Here is a 16,155-nt window from a genome sequence, read left to right on the forward strand (position 1 = left end):
AAATTAGATCTGTTCTTTTAGTAAGTGTTTTTTGTTTTTATTTTTACATTAAATTTTACAGTTATAATTTAATTAGTATTTGGGTGAATGATATGGTGCTTTATTTTTTTGAAACCAACATTAAAACTGAAATGAGTTTAGTTGATGGTTTTTAGAGTAATTTTAATTTTGCACTTTCAACATTTGGCTGAAATAAACCTCGATGCTTTGCCATAAGCAGAGACTGCAGGACTAATACGGATACGATATGTTCATTGTAGCCTTTGGAGACATTGTGGTCAGAGCACAGGTATTATTGGAAATTCCTCTGCGTTTTCAGCAGATACCTCAGGGTCATGAGCATTTTGCCGCTTTACAAGGAACAAAATTACCGGTAATGCACCGCATATATACATATCTGATTTTTGGCTGATGTAGACGTGTATATAGATGTATGCCCTTATTTCTTAAACCTGTAATTTCTTTCTGAATAGGCAGCATGAATGCCACTCTAGGGATTCGTCGGTAAGGGTTGGGGGATTGATAAGCGTGATATACACTCACCTAAAGGATTATTAGGAACACCATACTAATACGGTGTTTGACCCCCTTTCGCCTTCAGAACTGCCTTAATTCTACATGGCATTGATTCAACAAGGTGCTGAAAGCATTCTTTAGAAATGTTGGCCCATATTGATAGGATAGCATCTTGCAGTTGATGGAGATTTGTGGGATGCACATCCAGGGCACGAAGCTCCCGTTCCACCACATCCCAAAGATGCTCTATTGGGTTGAGATCTGGTGACTGTGGGGGCCATTTTAGTACAGTGAACTCATTGTCATGTTCAAGAAACCAATTTGAAATGATTCGAGCTTTGTGACATGGTGCATTATCCTGCTGGAAGTAGCCATCAGAGGATGGGTACATGGTGGTCATAAAGGGATGGACATGGTCAGAAACAATGCTCAGGTAGGCCGTGGCATTTAAACGATGCCCAATTGGCACTAAGGGGCCTAAAGTGTGCCAAGAAAACATCCCCCACACCATTACACCACCACCACCAGCCTGCACAGTGGTAACAAGGCATGATGGATCCATGTTCTCATTCTGTTTACGCCAAATTCTGACTCTACCATCTGAATGTCTCAACAGAAATCGAGACTCATCAGACCAGGCAACATTTTTCCAGTCTTCAACCGTCCAATTTTGGTGAGCTCGTGCAAATTGTAGCCTCTTTTTCCTATTTGTAGTGGAGATGAGTGGTACCCGGTGGGGTCTTCTGCTGTTGTAGCCCATCCGCCTCAAGGTTGTGCGTGTTGTGGCTTCACAAATGCTTTGCTGCATACCTCGGTTGTAACGAGTGGTTATTTCAGTCAAAGTTGCTCTTCTATCAGCTTGAATCAGTCGGCCCATTCTCCTCTGACCTCTAGCATCAACAAGGCATTTTCGCCCACAGGACTGCCGCATACTGGATGTTTTTCCCTTTTCACACCATTCTTTGTAAACCCTAGAAATGGTTGTGCGTGAAAATCCCAGTAACTGAGCAGATTGTGAAATACTCAGACCGGCCCGTCTGGCACCAACAACCATGCCACGCTCAAAATTGCTTAAATCACCTTTCTTTCCCATTCTGACATTCAGTTTGGAGTTCAGGAGATTGTCTTGACCAGGACCACACCCCTAAATGCATTGAAGCAACTGCCATGTGATTGGTTGATTAGATAATTGCATTAATGAGAAATTTAACAGGTGTTCCTAATAATCCTTTAGGTGAGTGTATATTGGAAAAATTTATAAAAAAAATATTTAAAACCCAAAAATTGTAATTGACTATTCTGATGATTGAAGCTTTTCAAGTACGTACAAAGTAAAAAACTAATACACCGATTACATTTAGACAGATTCAGTAAGTAAACAAGTATAAAAACAACCAGTTCTCAGATTCCTGTTTGTCATTAACTCATTTACCAAACATATGGTGAACAATTACAATATCTACTTTTATAGTTTTATGCTGAAAACAGATTCAGGTTCAAGAGATTTTTTTTAGGAAATCAAATCTTTGACAGTTTAACCAGTAAAACTGAATATTAAAGCCCAGCGTTCATGTCAGCACAGTAACAAGGCAGTCGTTGAATATGACGCCCTGAGTGTCCATTCCTCCGAAGACGAAGCACAGGTGCACCACGTCTGCGTCACATGACTGAGCTGCGTGTTCTTCAGGTGTCTTCACACGCCACGGCACCAAACACATGGAGTGATCCAGTCTGCTGGGAGGAAGATCTCCATCAAACCTCAGCAGCGTCCAGCGCTGTTTGTCTGCCAGCAGAAGTGAGAACTGATTTTACTTTATATGTTCTGATGATCTACAGAAAGACGTGCACAGCTTGCTTTTCTCGCCACATTAGGGTTATGTAAATTAAGAGATATATATATATTGAAAAGGTTGCAAAATCTTGAGCTGTTATAATAAACGTGAGTTCGTACCGCACTGAAACTTATACATGGCGTTTGTGGCTCCGTCTGCTGTCATTCCTCCGAAGATGAAGATGTTGTTCCCGAAGGTTACAGATGAATGAGCTGCTACTCCTGGCGGGACGTCTCCTTTAGCTCTCACCTTCTCCCATTTCATAATTTCTGAAGAAATATGAGAGAAAAGAGTGAAATACATCAATGTGTGTATGAGGACAGTTGAGTCTCTACTTGAAAATGAAGATAATATACCCGGGTCGTTCATACAACTTTACATTTTTATGCCCCCATCATGTACAATATATGATGAACTTTATAGTACTATATATAGAGAGAGAATTTATTAAACTAATTATTAAACATAAAATAGTAGGATAAAACATTAGAACTGTTTTAAAAACTTTTAATCATGGTAATATTTTTTTATATATAATATTCAAATCTAATTATTAAAGATGAAATTGTAGGATAAAATATTAGGAGAAAAAAAAAAGATTAGGTTTTAATTGGATCAATTTATAGGTTTTAATATTTTCAACATCACTTCAGAAAACAAAGGGCACTTCCTTAATGACATCATCTTCCAGGAAGTGACATCAGTTTGGTGGGAAAACAGCAGCACAAACTCAGTGAGTACCAAATATCTGAGTTATTTTGTCATATGTAATTTTTTGTTAAAGAATAAGTTCACTTTCAGAATATAAAATTCCTGATAATTTACTCACCCCCAGGTCATCCAAGGAATAATGGTCTTATCTAGCAAAACGATCTGTCATTTTCTTTAAAAATAATAATATTTAATTAATTGACTGAATTAATTGAAGCTGTATTTTGGACTTTCAAATCATTGGCCACCATTGAAGTCCACTATATGGAGAAAAATCCTGGAATGTCTTCCTCAAAAAACTTCATTTCTTTGCGACTGAAGAAAGAAAGACATGAACATCTTGGATGACCTGGGGGTGAGTAAATTATCAGGAATTTTATATTCTGAAAGTGAACTTATGCTTTAAATAAAATAGCTTCTTTTATTTTTTTGTCAAGAAAGATGTTGAGAAATATTTGGATTCTTTAATGAACTCAGTTGCCTGTAAGAGCCGTCTATGATGTAATACATATAATCTGCATTTGTAGAATTGCTTTGTTTATTGTTTTTGTGCTTGTAAATGTCATGTTCTTATTGCATAATATTATCACCGGTGTTGAGTAGAAACATATCACTGTGGAACTTCTCTCCTGCCATTCCTCCGTGTATGTAGATGTTGGAGCCCACGGCGGTGATCACGTGACCGTGCCGCGGCGCAGGAGGCGTCCCTCTGCTCTCCGGCTGCAGCCACGTCACACTGACTGCAAACAAACACAGTATCTCAGTCATGCATGCTTCAGTTGACCAAGTCCTGAATCTGTATTTTGTGTTTCTCAGACCCGTATCAAAGACGTGGAGCTGAGGATCAGTGACAGGCGAAGCTCCGGCGTCTCCTCCAGAAAACACATAGAGTCTGTCTCCAACACAGGCGGAGCTCGTGTGGTACGTCCTGACTGTCGGAGCCACTCCTCTCACCTGAACCGTCTGCCACAAACCACGGCCTTCAGCATCAGCTGCACCACATACAGCATTATAGATAACATACAGCATAGTTGGGAAGAATTCAGATATGTCAGACTCTTCTGCTCAGCAAGGCTGTATTTATTTGATCAAAAATACTGTAAAAATTGCTAAATATTTTTCCAATTTAAAATCTCTCTGTTCAAATGTCATTTATTTCTGTGATGCGCAGCTGTATTTTCAGTATCATTACTCCAGTCTTCAGTGTCACATGATCTTCAGAAATCATAATAATATACTGATTTACTCAACAAACATTTCTGATTATTAACAATGTTGAACACAGTTGTGCTGCACAATATTTTTGTGGAATACATTATATTTTTTATTCACAGATGAATAGAAAGTTCAAAAGAACAGCATTTATTTGAAATAGAAATCTTTTAATTGTTATGCATCTCAAATTCACAGTTTCCACAAAAATATTGAGCAGCACAACTGTTTTCAACATTGATTATAATCAGAAATGTTTCTTGATCAGTAAATCAGTATATTATTATGATTTCTGAAGATCATGTGACACTGAAGACTGCAGTAATGATGCTGAAAATACAGATTTGTTCATAGAAATAAATTACATTTGAACAGATATTCACATAGAAAACAGCTGATTTAAATTGTAATAATATTTAGCTATTTTTACAGTATTTTTGATCAAATAAATGCAGCCTTGCTGAGCAGAAGAGACTTCTTTTAAAAGCACTAAAAACCTTAATTATTTCAAATCTTTTTAGTAGTGTTTAAATGTATATGCATGTCACGTCTTTTCTTCTTATATGGTAATATTCAGCGTTTAATAACCTGATGTGCGCAACACTTGAACACAGTTGCGGTTCCCGTTCTTCTCAGCTCCAGCAAACACCCACAGACTTTGTGGGTTGCTCTCGGGAACAAAGCTGCAGTGTTCGTACCGCGCCTGCAGCCCGACCCAGTCTGGAACGTCCCATTCATGACTATCTGCAAAAAATACAAGGCAATGTTACATAACTGCAGATCTCATGGGCTCGTATTAACTGAGACACTACATGCAATAAATTATCAAATGTGGTTAATGATGACACTTAAAAATATATAGTTACTATATTTATATAAATTAAACCTACAAGGTTGATGTTGATTAAACACACTGTAGGTTTTGTACACTGTTAACTAATACATTAATGCATTACATATTGTGAACTTACAATTACTGTTTTTTTCTGCATTTGTTAGTCTTGTTTTTTTAGTTTACAAATATATTACTGTTCATTGTTAGTTTACAATGCACTTAGTAATGTTAACATACCCATATATATATATATAATTTATTTTACCTTTTTGCACACCATTTTTCTCTAAACTTTCAACAGTTTATGTCACTTCTTGCGTTTCCTAGTTTATTTAGTAATGGATTGTCTCTGAAGAACACTGGATTTGTGCCTTTATCGCTTTAAACTGTAACAGGACTCAGTTGTACCCTATTCATGCAGCATGCTGAAGTGAGCGCACTACCTAGGTTGATAATGTAAGAATCAGAGAAGCTGCCTTCAGGATTGGCTCCACCGACTATTACAATCCGTCCCTTTCCTGCATCACTGGAGGACAGAAATGTGCAGGTATGACCCACAGAAACAGCAGGACCGGCTCCTGTGGGCACCACGACATACCTGTGAGAGAAACAGACAGCTGTGACACACACACACACACACAGAGATCACACACACACACACAGAGAGAGATCACACACACACACAAACACACACACACACACACACACACACAGAGAGATCACACACACACACACACACACACACACACACACACACACAGAGAGATCATACACACACACACACACACACACACACACACACAGAGAGATCATACACACACACACAGATCCCACACACACACACACAGATCACACACACAGATCACACACACACACACACACACAGATCACACACACACACAGATCACACACACACACACACACACACACACACACAGAGATCTCACACACACACACACACAGAGATCTCACACACACACAGAGATCACACACACACACACACACAGATCACACACAGAGATCACACACACACACACACACACACACACAGATCACACACACACAGATCACACACACACACACACAGAGATCACACACACACACGCAGATCACACACACACAGAGATCACACACACACAGAGATCACACACACACAGAGATCACACACACACACAGAGATCACACACACACACAGAGATCACACACACACAGAGATCACACACACACACACAGATCACACACACACACAGAGATCACACACACACACACACAGATCACACACACACACACAGATCACACACACACACACAGAGATCACACACACACAGAGATCACACACACACACACACAGATCACACACACACACAGATCACACACACACACAGAGATCACACACACAGACACACACACAGTAATTCACAACAGCTGATACCACTGTCTGCTCTGCGGCCGCTCCTCCGGCTCCAGAATGGGCAGCAGCTCCATCAGCTTCAGTTCATGAAAACACAGCACAATAATCAAAACAGAACTTTTAATTCACATTTAACGTTATAGAATGAGAACTAATTTCAAGATGCCTGTTTCTATGGACGCTGGCTCCGTTGCTATCGTCACGTGAAAGCGCGTTATGACGTCATGCCACAATCACGACCGCAAACGCGTTACCTTTATTAATAAATGTTATGACTGATGACGAGCATGGCTTGGACGAGCACTACACCGGTGGACAGAATAAGGAAGAGAGAGCATTTAGTGTGAAAACCGCTATTGTGATGACAGTCTAACCGGAAATGATTTCATAATAAAGATCGTCATCGTGGCAAAAGTCCAGACAATATACAATACAATATCAAATAAAATATATATTTTTACATATTTAATCATTTATATTATAATGTATTTTATTTACACAAGTGAAAATAATTTTTTTGTAAATATAAAAAAAATTTTTTTTTAATAATTATAAAAACGCTGCAAACTACACATGATAATAATAAATATAATAAGAAAATATGTTAATTATAATAAAAACACAATCGTGTAACAAGTAGGCTAAAACTAGGCTATTATTAAAAAGCTAAGCTATATAAAAATGGTAACAGACACAGTATTATGGACTCAATACCACATATATTTGAAAAACAGTAAAGTATTGCAAAAGAAAAAAAAGGTTTTGGTGGGAAAAAAAAACTAAAATATTGCACAAAATGGGAAAAAATAAACCATCCTGTTTTCTGGCATTATTGTGAGAATATAACTTTTCTGTTTTTACAGTGGCACAAAAATGGGCACAACACCGACTGTGAGAACCAGAAGATCCCAGAGTCCACATCTGCTGCTGAGTACAAGGCAGATGCACCACAGCCAGATGTGGAGGAGGAAGCTATAAACAACTTCTGTTAAATCTTTCATACAGTCAAATGCGACCAGTCACAGCAGTTGTGTTCTTTGGTGGGAAGAGTTTCTTTCTATGTTTGTAGTTCTAGTTCTGTTCACACTCTCCTCTCTTTCGGAGACTTGGGTTTGGACCTTATGAAGGTTGAGCTGTTTTCTGTAACTCTGTGTTGTTGTTCCCTCAGAAGCGAAGATGAGCGAAGAAGAGGACTCCACAGGAGAAGCAATGAGCTAGAGCATCTCGTGCTACTAGAAACCCATAGGAAATGTCTTTATAAGCAAATGTTGTTGTTTTACACATATGGTCATTCACATTGTCAACCAAGTAATCTGGTCAAATGTTTGCCTTATGTAAATAAGGATGTGTTAGGGTGTGTTAACTTCTTTCTGATGATTTCCACGTTTAAAAATTTGACATGCATTACCATTTAAACCATAGTGCATCAGATTTCCTATTAAATACGACATTTAAATAAATGTTGAACATGTGACTGACCACGTGAGAAATGCATTTCCAAGGTTTGCAGGATTATAAAACTAAATGCACAACATTTTATCACTAAGGTGCCTTGCAAATTTATTTTTGTAGACTAACCCAAGTAGGGCTTTACAGGTGATTGATTGAGAAATGCATTGCAAGCTGTTTCCAGATATTTAAAAAATATATACATTTGCTATCTACTTTTTTCTTGTGTAGAAATCAGAGGACGACATTCTGAGAAGGTCTCCCAGAAACAAGAAACCGAGAAAGCACTAATGGACTTCCTGAATCTCTATATCCCTCCCCTCACTCCCACATCCCCTCCTTCCCTGTTCTTCTTCTCCATCCTTGCCGCCATGATGATGGTCAGATCGAAACTGTGTGTCGAGTTTTCCTTTGTGTTTATTTGCAAAATGCTGGATTTGCTTGTTTAATTTTGGCACATTTTTAACTCCATACCTACAAAATTAACAAAAGTGAGATCAGCAAGCAAAAATAATGAATCGTAAAAGACAAATAAAATGTGTTGCAAAACATTGTCTCACAAAAAATATGTTACAGAGATTTTAAAAAGTCATACCCCCGGTTTCCCAGACAAGGCTTAAGCCTAGTTCCAGACTAAAATGTAAATCTGAGCTGGTTCAACTGAAAGAAACTTGCACTGATTGATCTTAAAATATATCAGTGCCTTTGTTTTGTCTCAAGATGCACATCAGTAATGTTTTTTTCTAAGAATGTTTATAAAAATGACTTAAATGTCCTAATTGAACTATGGCCTAATCCTGGCTTAGTCTAAACCCTGTCTGTGAAACCGGGCCCATAAGTATTAAACTCATTAAATCCTTAATTAATTGCATCTTTATTTTTGCACTGATGTATTTATATTTTGCAATTCTTTATTTTTGTTTGCAAAAATATACTTTCTTTTTATGTTTCAAAATATGTGACCCTGCAGCACAAAAGCAGTCATGAGTAACACAGGTTTATTTGTAGCAATAGCCAAATATACATTGTATGGATCAAAATTATACATTTCTCTTTTATGCCAAAAATCATTAGGATATTAAGATCATGTTCCATGAAGATATTTAGTAAATTTCCTACCGTAAATATATCAAAACTTCATTTCTGATTAGTAATATGCATTGCTAAGAACTTCATTTGAACAACTTTAAAGGAGATTTTCTCAATATTTAGATTTTTTTGCTCCCTCAGATTCCAGTTTTTCAAATAGTTGTATCTCAGCCAAATATTGTACTATCATAACAAACCATACATCCCAATTTCGAAATGACACTTAAGACCAGGGTCACATATGTATTTCTTTTTTCAATACTTGCTTTGGAAATGTGGCATGGATTCCAGCCCATGCACGACAACACAGCACTCCATCCCCACCAATGGCCCCTCCCATAAACACACCCACGCAGCCACTTTCTGTCTGGAAGTCACCAGTCCTTCAGCTTCACTCACACATGAACCAGCTCACGCTCCTCAGACACACTCCTTCATCTGTCCTGAGAGAGGAATCATCATCATGTCTTCAAACTCAAGCCTCACGACCATGAGACGAACTGTTGAGCAGCTCAAACTCGAAGCCAGTGTGGAGAGAATCAAAGTAAGTCTCAGCACTCAGAAGTAAGTGATCTCTCATTCATTATACAGTGATGTTAGATTTATACTCAACAAACTTCAGTTTATTTAATTAAAACAATCTTCTAATTAACATGTATTTAGATAGGAGACAAATAATAATATTAAATACACAATATCACTCCACTGCTGCTCTTAATACTGTTCATGTGTCTATTAATGGATTTTCATAAACATTCAAAACAAGCAGAAATGTGATCATTTGAATGCTGTTCACAAATATCCTAAAATATGATATACAGCAAAATATGGCCGCGGATATGAATGAGCAATCATGTTTTTTTTTTTATTTTAATTATTATTATCAATCTGATATTGGAATCAGATAATGCCACAGATTATTGTTTCCAACTGAAATGCATGGTTATTATTAAAAATAGACATCAGGCATCAAATTATAGTAATAAACAGTACAAATTGGCAGATTATGTTTTCTCTAAGTTTCACACATGAGATGCCGAGGGTCTGTTTTAACTGGTTTATCATGCTCAAAAAATTATTCTGTTTTGATATAGTCTCCAATTTGATAAAGATTGCATCTTTGCATCATTGTCCTATTTCTGTGGAGTTGCTTTGAAACAATCTTAATTGTATAAAGTGCTATAGAAACGATGGTGACTTGACTTTGCTGGATCATGATCAGCATGCAGAAGAAGCAAATAACACGGTAAAATGTGAATAATAAAATGAAACTAGCCGACTAGGCTTGTCAACCTTTAAGAGGGGGTGAAAACACTTTCTGTGTCTTTAGTTTTTGATGTCAAAGGTCATATGTTTACAGTATTTTGGCCCAAATTCATCACTGATTCTGACATTGACAGATTGTGTGTCACACTCTTCCTGGAAAAACATGAAGAAAACTACTCAAAGTCAAAGCTGATGCAACCCAGATTGCAGTTTAATTAGTGAACTCTGAAGGAAAACCACTTGCCAGTTCCTTCTCCATTTGATGTGAGTGTGTTTGTGATGCAGGTTTCTCAAGCCGCTGTGGATCTACAGCAGTACTGCCTCCAGAACGCCAGTAAAGACGCACTGCTGGTAGGCGTCCCGGCCGGGAGTAACCCGTTCAGAGAGCCCCGCTCATGCACCCTGCTCTAGAATAAAGATACACATTCATGTGAGTGAAGACAAACACCTCACAGCTTTACACAGCTCACTTATAACGGAAGAACCAGCCATTTGTAACGTCTTCCAGTTTCAGACGCTTCTGGTACAAAAACAGTCTGTTATACTGATTGATATTGCAAACTGGTATTACTTATCATAATATTTTAGTTGATTATCATATTCATAAACATGCTGGTTTATAGCGCAAAAAGTTTTACTATCTACAAGTGGTGTAACAAACTCACAATACACAATAAATGAATTAAAATAAATGAAAAAACATATTAAATTTATTTTTTGTAATATTATACAAATTTACAATTTAAAGATGAAAAGTCAGAATTGTCAGATATAAACTCAGAATTATGAGAGCAAATTCAGTTACCTTTTTTATTCTGTTGTGGAAAAAAAAACTGAATTCCGAGATGCAAAGATAGAATTGTGAGAAAAAGTCAGAATTGCAATTGTTTATATTTTGTCTCAGAATTGCAAAAACAAAGTCCAAATTGTGAGACAAAGTTTTTAATTGTTTTATTCCGTGGCATAAACCAGCTTGAAAACAACTTCTGTATGCAAAATAACCTGGACGTTTATGTGAGTGATGAGCAGTAATTAAATAAGCCAGCATTGTGTTTTAAAACGATATTTTTGAAATGGAAATAAAGAATCATTGTAACGTTTGGTCTGGACTCATTTGTGTATTTGTCCTGAGGTTGCATGCATCTTCTCTTAATATTTAACTATAAACTCATTTCAACATCTCAAGATATTCTCAATAGTCATACACAGCTGTGTGGGATATTATTTTTAGCCCGGAGCGTTGGACTCGCATCCGGCTTTCTGTTGGGAAGCCTGATCTGACTCTTTTACATCAACAGGAAGCTGGGGGTAGTACAGGAAGTGCTGGGATAGTGCTGCTAAAAAAACAGTGCATTTTGTATGATTGTGCATTCTCTTTTTGTATAATATATGTGTTTCTTTAAAAATGTGGCTAAAGGAAAATGAGTCATGACTGCAGAGTCAGCCAGAATTCAGATTCAGGCAAGCGTCTGTCCAACTTCTGCTCTTGACCAGCATGAGTTCGGCTTTTCTTCGCCGTCTGTGGTTAGCTATACTTAGTTCAGCACGAGATGTGTCGAAACACATCTGGCTTTTCAGTGGGTTCAGTCTCCGAACTGCAAAGTTCTGAAGTGTGAAAGTTTTGTCATGTTTACTCATTCAAATCTTCATGCAGCTCTTTTGCATAATGAACATGAAAGTCCAACGCAAAAATGAGTCATAGACCGCTTTTCCTTGACATTTTGAAGTGTTATTCTTGGCGAACATCATCTTTTGTGCTCCACAGTGTGGTTTTGGACAGATTTTTGCCAATTGTTCTTTCAAAATTGATTAAATACTAAATGTTTTTATTTATTTTTCAAATTAATTTGTCTTTTTTTCACAGGAGACTGGAGGCAGATCAACAGCACACTGATCTTTAATAGTATGCAACAACATGAGATGAAACTTGATGAGATATCTTGTGCAAATCTGAGAATACTGATGCCTGACATTTCATGCATTTCTTCTGTGTTTGTCTTATCTTTAAATATTCAGCTCTTTTAGGTTGGATGCTAAAGAATTATTTGAAACTGAAGCATTGATTCATATGAATGATTTGGATTTATCTTTTTATTGATGTATAAGAAGAATTTTCTTTTTAATTAATAAGAGATTTTGTCTTTTTTTTGTCAGATTAAGTGTGATTTGTCCAGCCAATGAAAAAAAAAAGTTTACTAGTAGTCAATGATTTAATGCAAAATAAATATTATCTATTTATTTCTATATGTATGCATGTATATACATATATGTATTTTACAGTGTTTAAAGTATAGTTAAACTGAAATCTCTACACTGTTAAGAGCATAAACTCGATAGGTTTAAAGGCAAGAAAAGATGTGGTGAAGATGAAGGACATGATTAGACGATGTTTTTCTCTCATGAGTAAATAAATGATCTGTTAGCATGAAATTAACCTGTTGCTCTGGTGATAATCAGGTCAATCTGGGTGGACACAACATTTCTTCTGCAAATATTATGTCTGTGACCCATCAAGCCGCTCATTAAATGAGGAACGAGTCTGTCTATCTATAGTTTTAGGCAAAAATATAAACTGCAACGTGGAGGCTCCCAAAGTCATGAGCAATCAGGAAATATCAGGGAATTTTAAAATGGAGTTTCCAGTCACTGAAATGTAAAAGCCATGGAAATCTCTATAGCGAGTGTGCAGTTATCTAGTTATACCCTTGATCAGTTTTTCCACTCAGTTTCAGTGAAAGGAAACATCTACTTCCTGTTTCATGTCATTGCTTTATTCTGGCTCTGAGAGTATGGAGATAAATCCACTTCTGTTGCGACATTCAGAGTTTATATAAGATGATCTTTTGCTCTTTCAAAACTTTATGCATTTGAATATTGTCTATCTTTCTGGTACATAATGCAAATCTGTGTGGTTGTGTTTTGTGCAACAGATACACTTATATCAGCACATGAACTATACGTGTTTAATAGTGAATAGTGTCCATAAACACAAACTTTCGTTCATTTGAAGATTTATAACAGGCTTCAGTATCAGTATCACTTCCCTCTTCACATGAGCAAGCATTATAAATAATTTTTGCTTAATTTTGTCTATTTCCTCAGAGAATATTACCTCCGGGCACAGATTGTCAGATAATAACATATGCAACACACACCTAATACACAAAACCTTTTAAACTGGCACTGCATCTTTGTTTGCAACATAGATATATAAGAAAAAATGAACCCTAAAAGACGTGTCTGTAAAATCACCAACAACTTCCAGAAAGCTGGGGTGATGCTCTGACAATCTACTGTCCTCAGGAGACTTTGACACAGAATTACAGATGCTACACAGCAAGATGCAAACCTCTGAGCAGCACCAAACATAGAAAGACAAGATTAGAGTTTGCAAAAAAGCACAAAGGTGAGCCAGAAGAGTTTTGGAACTGTGTTTATGGACCGATGAGACAAAGATGAACCTTTATCTAAGTGATGGGAAAGCAAAAATGTGGAGAGAAAAAGGGAACTGCAATGATCCCAAGCATACAGCCTCATCTGTAAAGCATGGTGGAGGTGGTGTCATGGCATGGGCATGCATGGCTGTCTCTGGAACAGGCCCTCTCAACTTTACTGATGACTTAATGTATGATGACAGTAGCAGAATGAATTTGGAAGGGTACAAAACCATCTTGCCTACCAATATTCAAGAAAATGCCACCAGATTCATTGGGAAGTGCTTCATATTGCATCAGGACAATGACCCAAAACACCTGCCAGTTCAGTCAAGGAATTTATAAGAGCAAAGAAATGGAAAGTGTTAGATTGCCCAAGTCAATCTCCAGATTTAAATCTGATTGAACATGAATTTCTCCAGCTGAAGAGGAGAGTAAAGGCAGAAACTCCCCAAAACAAGCAACAATTGGGATTGGCTGCATTAAAGACTGGGAAAAGCATTTGAAAGGATGAGAGCAAGAGTCTGGTGATGTCTATGGGTCACAGACTCACTGCTGTGATTGTGTGCAAGGGATCTGCAACTAAATAATAGCTTTTAATCTTTTATATCTGCCTTATGTTCAACTGCTCCAATACTTATGCTCTCATCAATGAGTGGGATGAACTCTAAAAGTGCTGATCTTTTTATTTGGTAAAACATGTATGTGTTGAAACGGCTAATAATAAAATGTGACATTCTGTAGTTTTGTCTCATATTCATCTTTTAATCATATTTGCAAATATCTTGACTCCACAGCAAACAGAGCAATTTTGTCTTTACTGTTCCAATACTTCTGGAGGGGACCGTATATACATGTGATGCCAGGATTGCACAATCACCTTTGGCCAAAAAAGTAAGCTTATGCTATTTTTCTCTCAAATTAATGACACTTTGATATTTTTTATTTAATGACAGTTAGGCTATACATTGATAACAGAGCTTTAATGTTTTTGTTGTTGTTTTGTTTTTTTATTAATTAATTAATTTTGGTTTAATTTATTTTTATTTGCCACATTTTTTAACACCATCAGTCAAAAAATTGGAGTAATTTTTTAAAAATATTTCTGAAGTCATTTCTGCTCATGTTGTGAAATACTATTAAGTTCAAGTTCAAGTTCAAGTTCAAGTTGAGCTTTATTGTCATTCCGCTACATGTGGGGACATGCAGTGGAACGAAATGTCGTGTCTCGCAGGACCACGGTGCTACATAAATACAGACATACAACAATGAAGTAAGAAAAAAAACACTATAAACCTATACACTACTAACAGATTTAACTATAAGTATACTATATATAAGTATTTACCCTATACAAACTAAAAGAATAAAGGATAAAAAATACAACTATACGAATGCTTCACATAAATATTATCCTATACAAACTAAAAAATAGAAGACAAAAAATACAAACTGTACATGTGCAAAGAGAGACATTTGAGTCAGCAGCTGGTTGGGGAACAGTGCAGGATGATTTGTAGTGCAAGAGCATGTAAACATAACATACATATATTGCTGAGTTTTTTGTGAGATTGTGCACACGCAGCAGTGTGTGTAAGTGTCCATAGTGCACCTAGTGTAAAGTGTGAGTGTCCATAGTGCACATAGTGTAAAGTGTGAGTGTCCATAGTGTAAAGTGTCCATAGTGCACATAGAGGAGAGTGTCCATAGTGTAAAGAAAAATAAGAATAAAATAAATAAAAAAAATATATAAAAGTTCCATACAGTTTTTCTTTGGTGTGGTAAGGTTTGGGGTGGGGGGTGGTCCATGTTCAGGAGGTAGGGGTTTGCATGAGGTTTCAGAGGGGGGCGGGGTGGTTTGAGTTCAGGGCTCTCACAGCCTGGGGGAAAAAGCTGTTGAGCAGTCTGGCGGAGCGGGCTCTGATGCTCCGGTACCGTCTTCCTGATGGTAGGAGCTGGAAGAGACTGTGGGAGGGATGGGTGGAGTCCTTCACGATGCTGTTGGTTTTGCTGGAGCATCGTGTAAGGAAGATGTCCAGGATGGAGGGGAGAGGGGCACCGATGATCTTTGCAGCTGTGTTCACTGTCCGCTGGAGGGTCTTGCGGTCAGCAGCACTGCAGTTCCCGTACCAGACAGTGATGCAGCTGGTCAGCACACTCTCAATGGTGCCTCTGTAGAATGTGGTGAGGATAGGTGGAGGGAGACTTGCTCTTTTCAGCCGGCGGAGAAAGTGTAGGCGCTGTTGTGCCTTTTTGGAGAGTGACATGGTGTTGGTGGTCCAGGTGAGATCCTCTGTGATGTGCACCCCCAGGAATTTAGTGCTGCTGACTCTCTCCACAGTCGAGCTGTCGATGGTCAGTGGGGGGTGGTCAACGGAGTTTCTCCTGAAGTCCATCACA

At 37.6% G+C, this 16,155-nt stretch overlaps 2 protein-coding genes across 4 annotated transcripts in view; one reads left to right on the forward strand and one right to left on the reverse strand.

Annotated features, from left to right (window-relative positions):
- Window positions 1–1,789: 1,789 nt before the first annotated feature.
- rabepk (Rab9 effector protein with kelch motifs) lies at window positions 1,790–6,904 on the reverse strand. Of its 3 annotated transcripts, none has more exons than XM_079419513.1 (8): window positions 6,684–6,904; window positions 6,539–6,594; window positions 5,550–5,704; window positions 4,860–5,015; window positions 3,878–4,051; window positions 3,650–3,799; window positions 2,468–2,617; window positions 1,790–2,299 (listed from the first exon to the last, which is right to left on the reverse strand). In XM_079419513.1, the coding sequence occupies exons 2-8, from the start codon at window positions 6,589–6,591 to the stop codon at window positions 2,085–2,087; spliced, it is 1,053 nt and encodes a 350-aa protein (XP_079275639.1). In that variant the 5' UTR covers window positions 6,592–6,594; window positions 6,684–6,904; the 3' UTR covers window positions 1,790–2,084. The 3 variants fall into 3 exon arrangements, with proteins under 3 accessions (XP_079275639.1, XP_079275640.1, XP_079275638.1); XM_079419514.1 differs by having other exon boundaries at window positions 6,772–6,877; XM_079419512.1 differs by having other exon boundaries at window positions 6,539–6,896.
- Window positions 6,905–9,430: 2,526 nt separating this feature from the next.
- The window catches only part of LOC306871772 (guanine nucleotide-binding protein G(I)/G(S)/G(O) subunit gamma-10-like), a 480,959-nt gene continuing 474,234 nt past the window's right edge, over window positions 9,431–16,155 (forward strand). The window contains exons 1-3 of the mRNA XM_079419917.1: window positions 9,431–9,599; window positions 10,607–10,751; window positions 12,186–14,195. Coding sequence (XP_079276043.1) covers window positions 9,519–9,599; window positions 10,607–10,732 — 207 coding nt within the window. The 5' untranslated portion in view covers window positions 9,431–9,518 and the 3' untranslated portion in view covers window positions 10,733–10,751; window positions 12,186–14,195. The remainder of the gene's footprint in view (window positions 9,600–10,606; window positions 10,752–12,185; window positions 14,196–16,155) is intronic.

Source organism: Barbus barbus, assembly GCF_936440315.1.
Source record: "Barbus barbus genome assembly, chromosome: 6".
Classification (NCBI taxonomy): Eukaryota; Metazoa; Chordata; class Actinopteri; order Cypriniformes; family Cyprinidae; genus Barbus; species Barbus barbus.

Excerpts from the sequence above, each read along its gene's own strand:
- rabepk (XM_079419513.1), bottom strand. The coding sequence starts at position 6,591 with ATGGAGCTGCTGCCCATTCTGGAGCCGGAGGAGCGGCCGCAGAGCAGA. Across the intron at positions 5,016-5,549 it reads TTCTTACATTATCAACCTAG|ATAGTCATGAATGGGACGTT; the intron begins GTAGTGCGCTCA and ends TATTTTTTGCAG. Across the intron at positions 3,800-3,877 it reads GCTCCACGTCTTTGATACGG|TCAGTGTGACGTGGCTGCAG; the intron begins GTCTGAGAAACA and ends GTTTGTTTGCAG.